The 15,520-nt window shown below is 42.9% G+C and overlaps 1 protein-coding gene across 1 annotated transcript in view; it reads left to right on the plus strand.

The window, feature by feature from the left end:
- The first annotated feature begins 934 nt into the window (after positions 1 to 934).
- Positions 935 to 15,520, plus strand: part of fam20ca (FAM20C golgi associated secretory pathway kinase a) — a 35,661-nt gene continuing 21,075 nt past the window's right edge. The window contains exons 1-3 of the mRNA XM_027285525.1: positions 935 to 2,564; positions 3,253 to 3,437; positions 6,874 to 6,952. Of these exons, the coding sequence (XP_027141326.1) occupies positions 2,014 to 2,564; positions 3,253 to 3,437; positions 6,874 to 6,952 (815 nt within the window). The 5' untranslated portion in view covers positions 935 to 2,013. The remainder of the gene's footprint in view (positions 2,565 to 3,252; positions 3,438 to 6,873; positions 6,953 to 15,520) is intronic.

The raw sequence follows: 15,520 nt of genomic DNA on the forward strand, positions 1-15,520 counted from the left end.
AGAGAGTTAAGCATCTATAATGCAAGCTAAAGACACAGATATATTTTTCTTGGGAGCACAAGGTGACAATATCGGACTTATATTCAGAACGACTTGAGCAGTCCAAATTTGTTTGTGTGAATTATAAGATAGAATAGATAATTTATTGATTTCACTCAAGTTTTCACATACATTTAATCTAAAATACAACCACACACACACACAAGGGCTCATAGACATGCAAATATGGAGAGATTGTAGAGTGATGGTCAGCCACACATAGAGGCAGCCTGGGACTATTTAGTGTGTTCTGTACCTCAGCAGTGTCCAAAGGTGAACTTCAGCTACCAGTCCATACTTTTGGTCCACACTGGACTTGAACCACAGACTGAGCTACTGCTCTAATTAAAATAAACTGACAAGTTACATTGATTGATAATCAACATTTTCCGATCTCAGCTGTTAAATGTGACACTTAAGCTGCTCTGTCATTATAAATGAAAACATTTCATGACTTTTCCTTGAGCCCTGTGAAACTGTGAAGAGATCTTTTCACTATCTTTACACAAGTGATACGATCGACAAGTGTGATACTTTACACAGAGCGCTCACGATCATACCAAGCTCACCAACGTCACACAACCTTTGGGAGCATTTTGGGGTTCAGTCTAATGCCAAGAACACTTCCCCTTGAAGAAATCGAACCCAGCCCACCGATTAGTAGAAGCTTTACCACCTAAGCCACCCCTGATTAATAGAGTAATCAATAAGCAGCTGCTTTAAAACAAGTTTCCAGTGCAGAGGCTTGTATCCGGCACCAATATTAGTCCTTATCTGTCTACACTGGAGAGTATCTGTTGAATGAGCCTCTCATAAATGTAACAGTGAGTTTTAGAGTCGACTTTTATGAGTAGTAGTTTATTGTGAAGAACACTATACATCCTTCAGCTCATGTATTGGATACAGCCAGCAGTGTTTTCAGGTTGTGCCAACGCCCTCTGGCTGCGTAAAGGAGAGTTGCAGCCTCAGAGGTGGGGGGGTTTTCAGTCCACAGCTTTTCCTCCCCTGAAGCTCGCCTTTCATGTCACTAGTGCTACTTGTATGTGCAGACGCAGCCAATCTCTTTCCCTCATGACGCCACACCGAGGCTGGGCTCAGAGGGCTTGGATCATAATATTTAACACACCCCACCCTGGATGAACACTTGGAAGGAAGACAAGGCAGTGTTAAGGGGGACAAATGACAACTAGGATCCCTACACCTGCCACAGTCTCTGATTTGACTTCAGCGAGGGGTTTTTTTCCTTTTCTCGTGAACAGCAGCAGCAGCAGCAGCAGCTCCGGTTGGAGAAGCGGGACCGCATCCAAGCATCTCAGCGGATCACCTGTTATTTCTATGGATGTTGTTGTTTTTTTCCCCCCCACACTTTCTTTATTTGAAATTTTGAATTCATCCTAAATTTCAAAGGAGGCTAGAGGTGTTTTTTGTGGACTATATCAATCTCCCCTGCTACTTTTTCCTCCTTCAGAAGACAGTTATGACACATTTGACATCTCACTCCACAAGGAAACCGATTTGAGGAAGAATTTCGGTTCTTTTAACTGGACTCCCCCACCCCTTCCCTTCCCTTCTCCTCCTCCTCTTCTTCTCCCTCCTGTTACCTCTTAACGATTCATTTAGTGGTCCGTCCTCCTGACACTGTATCCTATTCAACAAGGCAATGAATTAGGAGCACTTCTTGAGCCGCTGCCAGTGAAGTATCCAGTGTGCACAATGTGTCGGAGCGTCCACCTGTCTCGGACTGAAGATTTGGGACTATTGTAAAAAAAAAAAAAAAATAAGACTATAATAATAATAATAATAATAAAGTGAGCACATGATGGAGTTGTTAACATAGGCATTATGTGTGCAGTGATCACAGTAAATCAAACCGCTGCTTTGTCATCGTATAACACTGTTGGACATCCATGTCGGTGCTGTGAGGTGCGCTGCGCTTGAAGCTTACTCTGTCAAGAAAAAAAAAAAAAGATAAAGATGATTTTGTTTCGTAAATTCAGAGTGTTGATACTTATGGTGTTTTTGGTAGCGTGCACCATGCACATCATGATAGACTTGTTACCGAAACTAGAGAAGCGAGCGGCGGGAGCGGACAGCGGAGACGGCGGCTGTCAGTGCGCACACCACCCGGGCGCAGAGTCGCAGGGCTGGGGAAAGCAGCGAGCCAGGTCGGCGGCTGAAGCCGGCTGGCCTAACAAGCACACGCTGAGAATCCTGCAGGATTTCAGCAACGAGCCGAGCTCCAACCTTACGTCTCACTCCCTGGAAAAGATCACCGCAGCCGCGGACAGAGCCGAGTCCTTCAGGCGGATGAGACCGTCCGCTGGGAAGGCGGAGGAGCACAAGCCGCTCATCGGAGACGCGAGCGGGGGTCGGACGGTCCCTGCCCACGGTGTCTCCAGGCTGGCTGCTCTGTTTGAGCATCCTTTATACAAGGTTGACCTTCCTCCTCTCACGGACGATGACACCTTGTTTAACGTCAACAATGACATCAGGTTTTATCCCAGAGCAGCAGGGAACCAGGGATGGTAAGCCGATGGGAATTTGTTCAACTTATGGGATTACAAGTGGGACAGTCAGGCTGTTTGATGGGATGCAAGCAAGGGACCAAAAGTATCTGATATTTCATGTCTGCTTCATATTAGGGACCAAAAGTATCTGATATTTCATGTCCTTCCTCCTCTCACGGACGATGACACCTTGTTTAACGTCAACAATGACATCAGGTTTTATCCCAGAGCAGCAGGGAACCAGGGATGGTAAGCCGATGGGAATTTGTTCAACTTATGGGATTACAAGTGGGACAGTCAGGCTGTTTGATGGGATGCAAGCAAGGGACCAAAAGTATCTGATATTTCATGTCTGCTTCATATTAGTAATCATTAAAGTCTATCTATCTATCTATCTATCTATCTATCTATCTATCTATCTATCTATCTATCTATCTATCAGTATAATGTCCATTCATGCATCTGCTGCATCCACCCATCTCTCCTATTGTCATAGGCATGCCACTTAGTGCTGGATTTTTTTAAATACTCTTTAAGTAAAACTGCATTTTAGCCAACAGTCAAGAAATCCATGTTTTATTAGAATTGAGTCTGTTGTATTAGTGCAACAAATACTGTCATCATCAGTCATAGACTAAAAATAATCTTAACACGAATCTGCTTGCACAACAACTTCTTTCTCCTTCCCTCTCCTCCCATGTCTTAGGCACAACGAGGAGGGGAACGAAGAGGAGGATGAGTTCTCTCCAACAGGAGAAGTGACGGCAGAGTCTTACCCCAACTGGTTACGTTTTCATATCGGCATCAACCGCTACGAGCTGTACTCCAGACACAGTCCTGTGCTGGACGCCCTGCTGAAGGACCTGGTCACACAGAGGGTCACCAGCGTGGGTGAGTCAGTCAGGAAGAGCTGTGTTACCAAAGTGTGTGTGTGTGAAATTCAGTTGGGTAAATACAACATAAAGTCTGTTTATTGAAATATAAACCTGCATTAAATCTTGGGAGCAGTATCAGCAATCAAACTGAACCGCAGAGTGATGTGTGTCCAGCTGATATGCCATGTGTATACAATGAATCATGGGCTGTGACTTCCTGTTTGTACAGTATTACTGTGTGTGCATTTACGTGAGAAGGAAGCCGCAAACACACACACCCACACACACATCTGACACATTTATCCTGTATTTCTGCTTATGCGTGCGATTTATATATCTGTGTACAGCTGCCTTTTCTCCCGGGAGCTTGATATAGATTCTAACAATCTATCTTTATCAAATAATGCAAGTGTGTATGTGTGTGTGTGAGAGAGAGAGAGAGAGAGAGAAAGAAAGTGTTGGTTAAGATGTGTGTTGTAGCTGCTTAATGACTTAATCATTAATAGATCCCCTGAAGGACCCAATGCACGATATGTAGCTTTTTATTTCACCTGACCAACTTTAAAAGAGAACATGCAAAATTGGTGAATTGAAAGTGTGAATGGATGACAGATGGGTAGATGGAAAATATCAAACGTACCTAAAATATTCGACATAGCTACTAAACATCTTCAGGCAACCTTAATGGGGGAAAAAAAGATGGACCGTTCAAGAAGAATTACCTTCCAGTCTGAAGGCCTAAACATTGCTTTCATTCTTGAATATCCATTACTGTCTTTCCATTTGGAGACACTTTGCTTTTAAAGTGGATGAATAAGTGCAAAAGATTGCAAACTTGAGCATTGCGATATCGCACTGCAGCTGAAATTCTGAAAGTTGTTGAAAGTGCCATGAAAATAAGTCTCTTCTGCAAGTTATTGGACTAATCTCTGTTCTTTAAAAGATTGGTCTGCTGTACGACTGATTTGTGTTTTTCTCCACTGTTTTCACTGCAAATGATACACTATAAAAGTGCTTTATTATAGTTTTTCCAGTATCTAATTATACCGCTCTTGGCCAAATGTTGTCTCAGTGTGAAAATATGTGTGATAAATAACTGTGATAAATAATCCCAACAACAATATGAAATGTTAATTATTTGGATTCGATTCAAACTGAACAGAGAAGACCAAAATACTGCTGTTATCTTGCTGTTTGTGTTCTTATTGACGTCGTCTCAACAGTCTCGCTGTTATTAGTCCCTCCATCTCTCACAGGCAGCTCACAATCATTCATGCTACACCTCTCAGTCTACACTTTAATAGTTTGTGTGTGTTTTTTGTCCCCTGTGTTTATGATATATAAACCATCAATCTGTGCCTAGACACACCTATAAAAAAGAGTCTGTCTGCTGAAAAGAAAACACAGCGCAGTATGCGTGTGTGTGTGTGTGTGTGTGTGTGTGCCTGGGAGCATACATTACAGCTTTTGTGCAACGTAATTGGTGCACACACTTACCACTTATCTGTCTCACTAAAATTGCAAAACAGAAACAGCATTAGAAAGTTTCCCTGTTCAGCATTTTCTTCACAAAAGTGCTTCCCTCTCCTCTTTCTCTCTGTGTCTGTCTCTCTGTGGCCTTTTGTTCAGTCTTCAGCCAGACTCATAAATCATACGCACAGTAGAGCGTGGTGGCACAGGTGAGAGCAGGGGGGATTTATCATCAAGGCATTGGGATGGGAAGGGGGATCTGATGGTGGTGGGTGAGGCCTGGAGCTTTCTGAAAAGGCTAAAGAACACGGAGGTTTAGAAAAGAGGACAGGGACATCGATTTGTTTGTGGACGCTTGGAGAAATGAGAGCAGGAGATAGACGGTTAGGTCACATATGATTGCACACGCGCAATGAGACAGATGGCCTTTAGGCGAATCAGAAGCATGTCTTGTTGAAGTTCAAGTCATGTTTAATTGCATGTCAGTGCTGATACAATCCAGAGAAACAATCAGCTGAGTGTTTTCCAGGATGGGTGGGATTCACAAGGGATTACCTTTTGTAGCTTTCAATTAGAAATAAAATTTTTATAGAAACGTCCAGCACCGAGCAGAGAATTGAGGTCAGTCCCTCAAGGATTGTGGCTTAGGGGTTCAAGGTCACAGCATTAAAACGTAGTTCGGTCATTTGCAATCTCTTAAAGGTTTTAGGCTTGCTGTATAGCTGCACCAAGTTCAAAGATTACTCAGGGGGCACCATGCACTTGACCTGGCTGCAGCAAATCCAGCACATGTGAAGGCCTTAATGCTCACAGTGTATTCTTTGGCTTCAGTTTCACTCAACGTCCGTCTATCTGTCGTTTAAAAAAAGAAAAGACTCTGACCTGATGTTATGCGGGTTGTACTTTCTGCAACAGTGGTTGTAAAATACAGAAAAGCTTTTGAAAACGCGTCACGGTAAATGGGGAGGCAAAGTGAGATAGACGGAGCATAACAGAGTGAGAGTAAAAGGATGACATACAAACAAGAAAGAGATACAAACAGAGGAAGAAACTGAGAGAGCTCTAAGAGACACAGCAAGAGAGTCAATAAACACAAAAGACAGTCTGGAGCAGGGGGTAGTGTGCAGCCAGCTCCTCAGCCAGTAAGCCAGTCAGTAAGTGGGTCCACTACAGGGGGCTTATGTTGATATTGGGGTTAGGCAGACGCACTCTATTGTGTAATATGCTCAAGTTAATGCGCTGTAATAAATGGGCAAATCCCCCCAAAGCCTGTCCATTATGACAGAAATACAAGTCATTTAGACAGGCCTGGCGGTCCCTTTGTTTGAGCCAGAGGCAGGCAGGAAGCTCACAGCGTGTCTCCATCAGCCTCTGGGAGACACAGAGGATATGACTGATCGTCAGAGACATGTGCCCTGGTTCCTCTCCCAGGGGCACAGGAGGTCAGCGTGGTGGGAGAGAGAGAGGAGAGTCTGATGTGTGTGAGCAATCGCTGACGATGTGTGCAACCCTTACAGAGAAACATCTGGTCAGAATCAGGTGTTTTGTGCAGAACGTGTACATGTGCACACGGATCATGGGGGTCAGTTTATTCATTTATCAACAGAGTCAGACAGTCTAAGGCACAAGCACGCTGCACACGCGCTAAATTGTCCATTTCCATGTTCATCCCTCCATCAAACCACAAACTAGCCGTAGCTTTTAGCAGATGCTTTTCCTGCCACGTCTTGCTCTCAGTCACACCGAGCTCCTAACTGCCACAGTCGCACTTTGATTGTACAGTGTCTGGCAAATTGGTCAGCAGATGTGATAGCTCTATTACGCATTCATGCAAAATTACATTCTCCAAATTAGCAAATAATGAAACAGCTGTGCATTCGTATGAGTATATTTGGAGGGTGTGTGTGTGTGTGTGTGTGTGTGTGTGTGTGTGTGTGTGTGCTTGAAATACTGATCTGACATCTTGATTGTTTTCCTCTCAGCCATGAAATCAGGAGGCACCCAGCTGAAGTTGATCATGACTTTCCAGAACTACGGACAGGCGCTGTTCAAGCCCATGAAGTAAGTAGCGCCGCAGCTGACATGTATGATGGCACAGGTAGACGACATTTACATATCAGCTTACAGCAATCATCATCATACAAACAACCTTTGTTAAAAGTTTTTATAGCATTTCTCAGATTGCAGCAAATCTGTATTTCCCCCTTAAATAACTAACTCCAAAAATCTGTTTGATACACTTGGTTCAATGCGCCCGATTATAATACATATGTTTCAAGAGGGCTACAGGAAATCTCATCTGAATAAGTGCCAAGCCCTCCTCGCTGCATCTTCCAATGCGTTCAGATACACAGCTCTCCCCTCTGTGTGATCTTTTTCTGTCTGCTTTTTAATTAACATCAACAGGCTTATGTGTTAATTAAAACGAGCATTGAGCCATCGTGAAGACGTCTTTGGGGAGTCATATATGCTGGGAAAGGCGCATTGCACATTGAAAAAAAAAAGAAAAAGAAATGCCTTCTCTCTCAGCCGTCTGAGTTTTGCCCAATGAATTCCCATGCCAATATGGATAAACGGTGGTCAGGCCAACTGGGCTGCGATCAGAAGTAATTGCTCAGGAGTCTGGTTTGATTGCTATGAAATTCAGAATGGTTTTCCACATGAGAGCCCCGGTGTATTAGATTCTGGGAGAGGGAGACAAGAGGGAAAGAGGTAGAGTCAGACAGAGAAGGCATTTGTGTGTGTTTGCTTGCAGATCTGGTGAGTGATGCACGTGAAAGCTCAAAGCGGCATATCTTGACAACCTGCACAGGTATAGTTTGTGATGATTCCGCGGCCAAAGTCACATTAGTGTGGTGATAAGGAGTTCAGGCTTGTGAGTTCAACATCAGATAGAAAATGAATGATTAAATGTTGCTGCTGAATATCTTTTCACTGTCAGAGTTTGATTTATAGAGAGGCTGCAAAGTTTATTCAAAGTTTATTCACCTAGTGTTTGGTGTTCATAGCCCTTAGTCAGCTCCTTTTTTACCTGAATGCAGTGCAGCCTTATCCTTTTAATATATACAGAAAAACGGCAGCAACAGTTCAGAGTTGCACATGTTCAAATGAGTCATTTATCCGTGTCCTAACTTGGCATAATTGTAAGGTCAACATGAAGTATTGTATACTACATTAGCCTCAGAGAATATGGTCCAAACAAACAATCTGAGCCTCTATTGTACCTTTCATACAAGCAAACCTTTCAAGTTAACATCTACACCCAGCAGGCATCAGGAGCATATCTGATAACAAGTTGTGGCCACCAGCTGAGCACTGAAATAGTACATCTATGGCCACATTTTTCAATATACCTTCATCTGATAGAAAGATTAAAGTCTCAGTTTCAGATGATTAAATTATACGTGCTACAAGTTTCATTTTAAATGATTCATTCTTAAATGATGTTGGAAACTTAGCAGGGATCGGATATATACTGTAACACTCTGTCCAGTGAACTTGAATGTGAGAAGAAACATGCTGATGTCTTACAGTAGATAGAAGTAAAGCAGTCTTTCTCAGTCGCTGTCAGAAACTGTCTTGACAGTAATTGCACGTCACTTTCTGAATTATATGCCACAGATTCCTGCAGCTCTTTATTTAGCCTGTCATATTTTATTCAGAGTCCTTGCTTTGACTGTCACACTCATCTGTCTCCAGTGTTTACAGATATTATACAAAAGTCCTCTGAGCGGAAATACAAAAATATCAGGGTTTTTCAGAGAGAAACAATGTAGAAAGATAACCTTTGTTCCACTTTTGTGAAAGCTCTTCATGAGGTTTTGTTGTTTCTATCATGGCATTGATGTGTCCCGCTTTTATTTTCGGAACGGTGGTGCATTCTGGGTATGGTAGTTCAGAGCAATGCTTGTGTTGCATTGTTTCACTTCACCTGTCCCAATGTGCAGCATCAAGTGGCTTTGATTCAAAGCAGCTTTGATGTTTCAGGCCTCCTTTGAGTCGAATGCAAATCCGAACACTGGCATGGGCCAGGAGACTGCTCGAGCTGACAGCTTGCCAGACACCTCCACACGATGTTTCCTCTGTGCAGCTCTGGGAAAAAAGTTTGGAGGTTTTTTTTCATCTGTCAGACTAACTCTGTGATTGTGTTTGGTGATTTAAAGTGGGTGCCCACAACAGGGCAGAAGATGTTTTTCAAACTGCAATTTGTGTGTGTTTTAGGTCCACAAAGGCTTGTTTTACCCCCACAAAAAAATTGCACTAGCCAAATGTAATTAAGATGCATGCCCTCCCAAGAAGTATGATCTGACAATTGTTTACAAATATAGTTGTGGATATTGTAAATCATTTTCAAGAGGTAGAACAGCAGGTATCTATATGAATCATAATGCCTTGACTACAGGAGTAAAAAGTGGATGAATTTCATGGTGTCGCCATGCGAAAATCTTTCCTTGAGCCAACAAAAATGAATGAAGACAAATTAGATTCAGTTTGAACTAAAGATGGGGATATGAGATGGCTGTGAGCAAAAGGGTCGAAGGGCTGTAGAGGAAGGAAGAGAAATGAAGTGGCATGTGAAAAGAGAGATGTCTGGTACTGGAAGACAGCGGGGATAGACTAGAGGGTCAGGAAGCGGTTATCACTGCCAACCTGTCGAGGAACTGAGTCTTCCAGCTGGAGCCAGGTTACAGGCAGAGTGTAGACCTTCCATGCCAGGCCTCCCTGTCTGTCTGGCTCAAGTCCCTGATGCCTATCCTACCCATCTCCTGCCAAGATCCCGGGTTGTGGTGTGTATACCGAATGTTCATGTCAGTCTAATTGGATTTATCAGATGGAGGGTTGGGGGATTGAGAAAGGAGGTGTAAGCCTCAGATATGCAAAGAAAGAATTAATTTCTCCATCACACTCTGTTTGACAAGTCTGCTTCCATCTCCCCCTCCCCTTTGATTTTGTTGATGATCTCGCAGTTCAAAACGGTTTATGCATTGCAAGAATAGCAGAAATGACTTTGATCGTCCCTGTTTGTTTGTGTGTGCATGCCCTAGTTGTGCCGAGAGCTGTTATATCAGCGCACGGACTTCATTACATGTAAAGACATGTGCTAGAACATATTTATAGGACACACATGCCCATCCTTAAGGACCGTGGGGAATTAGGATACATCCTCATCTGCATGAACCTGATCAACTTTGACAAGCTTGGGCTGTTAGCGCTTGTAAAGCCAGTGGGTTTGGCTGCAGAGCCTCTTAGCTGCAACGCCCAAGAGGCTGCTCTATCATCTGCAGACTGTTTCATAACCACAAGTCCATCGGAGGGCCTCATCATCTATACTGTGCCCCAGCTGGGTTATGACTGACCTCCACGGATCCTCTCTCTGCAGATGGGGAATCCCATTAGGACTAAAGCCATCTAAGCCCTGCACTGGTTATTGATCTGATCACGAAAGATCAGTAATGCTTTCATTACTGATTTACATGCATTCATGTAAAGTGCAGCAAGAGGTAAGGCAGCTGTTCATGAAGTATCTTTGACGGCTTGAGTTCACCTGCTGACTACAAATATTTCCTCCACACAAGAGATGCCATCTAATCCTCTGCAGCCTTAAAGATTTTAGGTCCATAGGCCGAGATCGCAGTGCTGTAAAACTTGTGACTCGACAACAAGCATCTGTGGACCAAGTGACAATCTGCGTCACAGATTGAGTTGTCACTGTAGTTCAGTTGCAAACATGAATAGAAACCCAACGAAAAGATAGTCTAACACTATGGAAAAAAAGCCAAATCTCATGGATCCTTCAGAAGATCCGTCCTGATCCCATTGTTGAGAACCTGAACATCTCATTTCAGGGATAAATACGGCATGATTACATACACATGCATGCGCAAAAATGTATGCATACGACATGCACTGCACAAGCACAAAATGCTCTTCTGAATCCACCCACATGGAATAACAGACATCTTTTCCATTATCTTAATATATTGTTATTTTCCTCTTCCACTGGTAGTCACTTGTATAAGAATGTCACCCTGAAGAGCTCCCACAACGGCCATAAGAATGCCGCCGGCTCTCGTAAGTTGGACACACTTTTGCGAGGTGCCGCCTGAGCTCATCTCTTAATGTGTGCTGAAGATGAAGCATGTTACTATAGACAGCTGTTCGCACAGCTGCTGCTCACACACACAAGCATATGCACACAAGCTGTAAAGAGAAAGGGGACACTGAGGGGGGTTAGGGAGTTCGCTCACCCTCCATCACCCAAGAGCTGGTACTGGAAAATCCGCGAGCAGCGAGCCAAGCTGCAGCTGTAGCCGCTCGGTCAAAGCTGTATATTACACAGGAGGTGATGACTGCAAGCCCACAATCTGCCTGCACACACAATAAAAAATCTCATTCACTCCCAATCACACCATTTAACACTCCCCTAACGATTTTCACTGTGACAAGTCCAAAAGCCTCGAAGCGCATAAAGAGACTTCAAATATGATGAAACGTCAAATCTTTTCACGTTCTCGTTCACAATTAAGTTTTCTGACCTCGATCTTGCATATTATAAAGAGCTTCAGCTGAGCTGTCACATCTATCTTTTCACATGCTGATTATGTAAACTTTGCCTGCACGGCTTTATCAGCCTTTTTGGTTGAACGGTGTTGGGCAGGTTTTTCATGTTTTTCAGCAGCTACTGCTGTGCTGACCTGGCATCGGAGCGACCTCACGGTCCTTCCCATTGAGTTCACTCATGTCACACAAGCACCCTAGACCAATCAGCTGGCAGGGGTGCCAGGCAATGTTGGCTGACCTGATTGTTGAAATCAATGACAATCTGTAGAGAGCAGGTGTGATTTGTTCACAGGCAGACAGAGATCAAGGAAATTAGTTTCAAATGTCTGTTCATGTGCTAGCTGTGTTTCTGGTCATGATGTTAAACTAAGCCAATCCTCTCATTTAAATCCCACCAAGAATGCAAATAAGTGAATTTCCAGAATTTCACACTACATTATTTCTTCTTCTTTGTGATCATGCTGTTCCTTCGGCAGTTGTAGCAAAGCCAGTTCACTGTATTTAGACCAAATCGTGGACTTTTCATCTTGCTGATATACCAGCTTTCTCAATACTGGCGCCAACCCACTCTTATTCATTGTCTAGATCTCTCAGCCAGAGCTTGCTTTCTTCCTCTATCTCACACCATTGGACACAAACCAAAGGAAACTTCTTCTGATCTCTATTTTGCAGTGTAAACTACGAGCCAGGCACAGATTTAGAAGCTGTCTACATGGAAAAAGCTAAGCCAAGAACAAAACAGAGAGTATCAGAGTTAAGTCCATGAACTCCACCTGGATGTTGCTCAGTTTCAGAGACATTTCAGGCTGACTGTAGAGGGTTTGACTGGTATGATGATCTGATTGGCCACCACAGTGTGAGGTCAGGGCTGCTTTTTCTCAAAAGTTGAACCTGGCTCAACTTTGCCAGAGGCTGCATCACCGCAGCCAAAATGCACTACCCTGACTCAGATGAATGCAGTGCAGACTTTGTCTGAATGTGGCCTTTGATATAAAAACCTGTCCACTGTGTGTACACCGTGTTACATAGACAGAGAAACAGTGAAATGTTGCCTAACAGTGTTGTTCGACAGCAAAAACCAGCAGACAGTGACTGTGTTGGCGTCCGTGTTCGGATTAGTCACTGCTTTTTCTTGGTAATGTCATGTGGTAATGTGAGACTCGCTATTTATTTCGAAATGTTACAATTTGAATGCAATCGATGCTTATTTAGTTCAGTTTAAAAAGAGAATAAAATAAAAGTATTGAACCTCATTACGTTTGATTTATCTACCAGGCTTTAGGCCAAGACTAGCTTTTGACTTAGATTTAAAAACACAAAACAGAAGTTGCTATATTTAATGAAAAAGGGGATGAGAGCAACTTTTAACTTCATGTCCTGCATCTAGAAATCTAAATTACTTCCTGCTGTTTTTATATCAGATATGATTTATTAAGGCTTTATTTATGGTAGAGCAGCCCAGTATATCTAGGAGTTTCTCACCTTATGATGTATGTCCAGTGCAGGAAGCAGTGTGCCCGTTCTGTGGTGGGTGGTTTTACTGTTTTTCGGTTTTTCAAACTACAGAAACGTGTTACAGTGCGGGCATGCCTGGCGTTTACATCCCATCGCAGACCTGCAATTATGATTTGCCTTTTTCATTAACCACAGTCTTCTCCAATCTTAACCAAATGTTTTGCCTAACCCCAACCACACCTTGATCATAGTTTATTTGCCGTAACCACAATCTTTCCCTAAGCCAGAGAAATCAGACACAGAGAAACATCTGAGGGTAAGATAATGTCTGCTGTCAAGCATTATCTGCTGAGTTTCCCCCTCTCATCTCTCTTCTACATTTTATTGTCTCTACCTCACACACACACACACACACACACACACACACGCTCACTCAGAGTGAGAGTGTTGCGGTGCAGGCGTTCATAACATCTGTTTCTCATGCAGCTTTGTACTTGCAGCCAGAAGAGGGGCAGGCCCAAAGGCTCTTCTTTAGGCTCTGGGCACTACTGACTCCCTCCTCAAGTCTTTAAGATTAATTTGGTTTTTAAGCTGCTCTAATGTGGCTGAGGATTGCTCATCTTACACAGCCTCTTTTCTCTTCCCCCGCTGCATGCTCTTCTTTCATCCTCTCCTGACCTCTCTACTCCTTCTCCTTTATTCAGTCTATCAAAGAGCTTTGTGTCCTCCAAGCTTCAGGCAGATTCTGTTGTAATGTCAACAATCTCAGCACTTTAACCACGCATGTTGGTTCTCTGTTTCTTCTTCTTTTGCCCTCATTTATACTCTTATTTAGATTTTCGCTATTTCTGGCAACTATGTAAACAAACCCACTTAATGAAAGTGTTGATCTCTCTCCGCTTCACACTGTGATGTTGCTTAGCAAATGACGTGGCTTGTTCGGATGTGTTTGAACATGAAGTGTTTATAGCTGTAACCATGCATGTACATTTATGTGCATGTGTGTGTGCATGTGTGTGTGTGTGTGTGCGTGTGTGTGTGTGTGTGGGCACTGTGATGCATTGACCTCATGTAGGTTGTGATGAGCCGGTTAATTAGTGTAATGCTTTAACAGTCACGTAACCAGCTGCAGCCAATGGTTTGTTACATCTGCAGAGTCCTCAACACACACACACACATACACACACACACACACACACACACACACACAGTGTTTGAGTTAGCTTACTAAAGCCTTAATAAAGTGTTGCTGCAGAATTTCAGTGTGTGATGTTTTAATTGAAGTGTCAGTCATCTAAATGTGTTCTTCTTATTATTATGTCTCATCAATAATTAAGTCTCTGTTTGAGAGCAGCCACACATTTTCACATCATTCACGTCTGTCATAATTTCCACTGACTCGTTTCTGTTCCAGTTCCAAGTTGCATCTTTTCATGTTCCCCTTTCTTTCTGTGTCTCACTCTCGCGTGCTTTGTCAGTGTCTATTCTTGATTCGTGAGGTCGGCCGTGTAGCATCTGGCACCGAATGTGCTCGTGTATCATCGCGAATCTCAAATAACTTCTTCTTTTTTTTTTTCTCGTATTTCATACACACACTCGCATCACAGACACTGAAACACAGAACTGTCTTATTTTAGACTCCCAAGCCTTTAACTCCCCTCACACCCTCCCCACTCTCACACACACTTCACATAAAGACATCTCTCATGAATGTTTTACTAGGTCAGCTCCTGAGGAAGTGGCATTTTTCATCACCATCTCTCCTTTTCTTCTCTCTCCTGCCCATCCTTCTCTCTCTGTCTCCGCCTTCCCGATCATGCTCCTTTTTGGACTTTGTTTGTTTGATTTGCTGAAGCGGTACTAATCCTCGGCTTGTCCCTCTCCACCATTCAAAGCCTTTCTGCTCTATATTTTTAGATTCTGTCTGTTTTCTCTCACTGTCTAATAAATGTTTATGCACTCACAGTGTACTGTGGCAGATCCGCGAGGTAGTCTAATGAGATTACAGGCCAGCTGTGTTGTTGGAGATGATACTTTAACTGGTGTGTGTGTGTGTGTGTGTGTGTGTGTGTGTGTGTGTACTTCTGGATTATGGGTAATGACCCCAATCGTCGGCATCCTGAGTAATAATAAAAGCATGTTTTTTTGTTTGTTTTTTTTAAATAACGTGATCATGTCAGTGCTGAATCACCAAACAATGACAAACAATACAACAACACATACAGGAAAGTACATTTTTTCCACCTGGGTCTTATTTTTGTATAATTTTGGCCATCATTGCAATAATTTATAGCATTTATGTTGACAAACATGGAGTCAAGACACCTGAAAGACACATATGTATGACGTTGTGAGCAGTTTAAGTATAAGTATAAATAGGTTTCTTATTTAGAAGAAGAAACAAAGTCAAATATTAAAATATTTAGCAACTTACAGCCAGTGTAGATGAGTGTAGGTCCCCTTTGGACAGAATCAGGCTAGCTGTTTCCCTCTGTTTCCAGTCTTTGTGCTAAGCTAACCAAATTCCTCATTTAACACTCTCCAAAAAAGCAAAAAAGTGTATTTCCCTACATTATTTCTTTAACAGACATTTAAGGCAAATAAGGAAAATTG

This window comes from Larimichthys crocea, chromosome XII, assembly GCF_000972845.2.
Source record: "Larimichthys crocea isolate SSNF chromosome XII, L_crocea_2.0, whole genome shotgun sequence".
Taxonomy (NCBI): Eukaryota; Metazoa; Chordata; class Actinopteri; family Sciaenidae; genus Larimichthys; species Larimichthys crocea.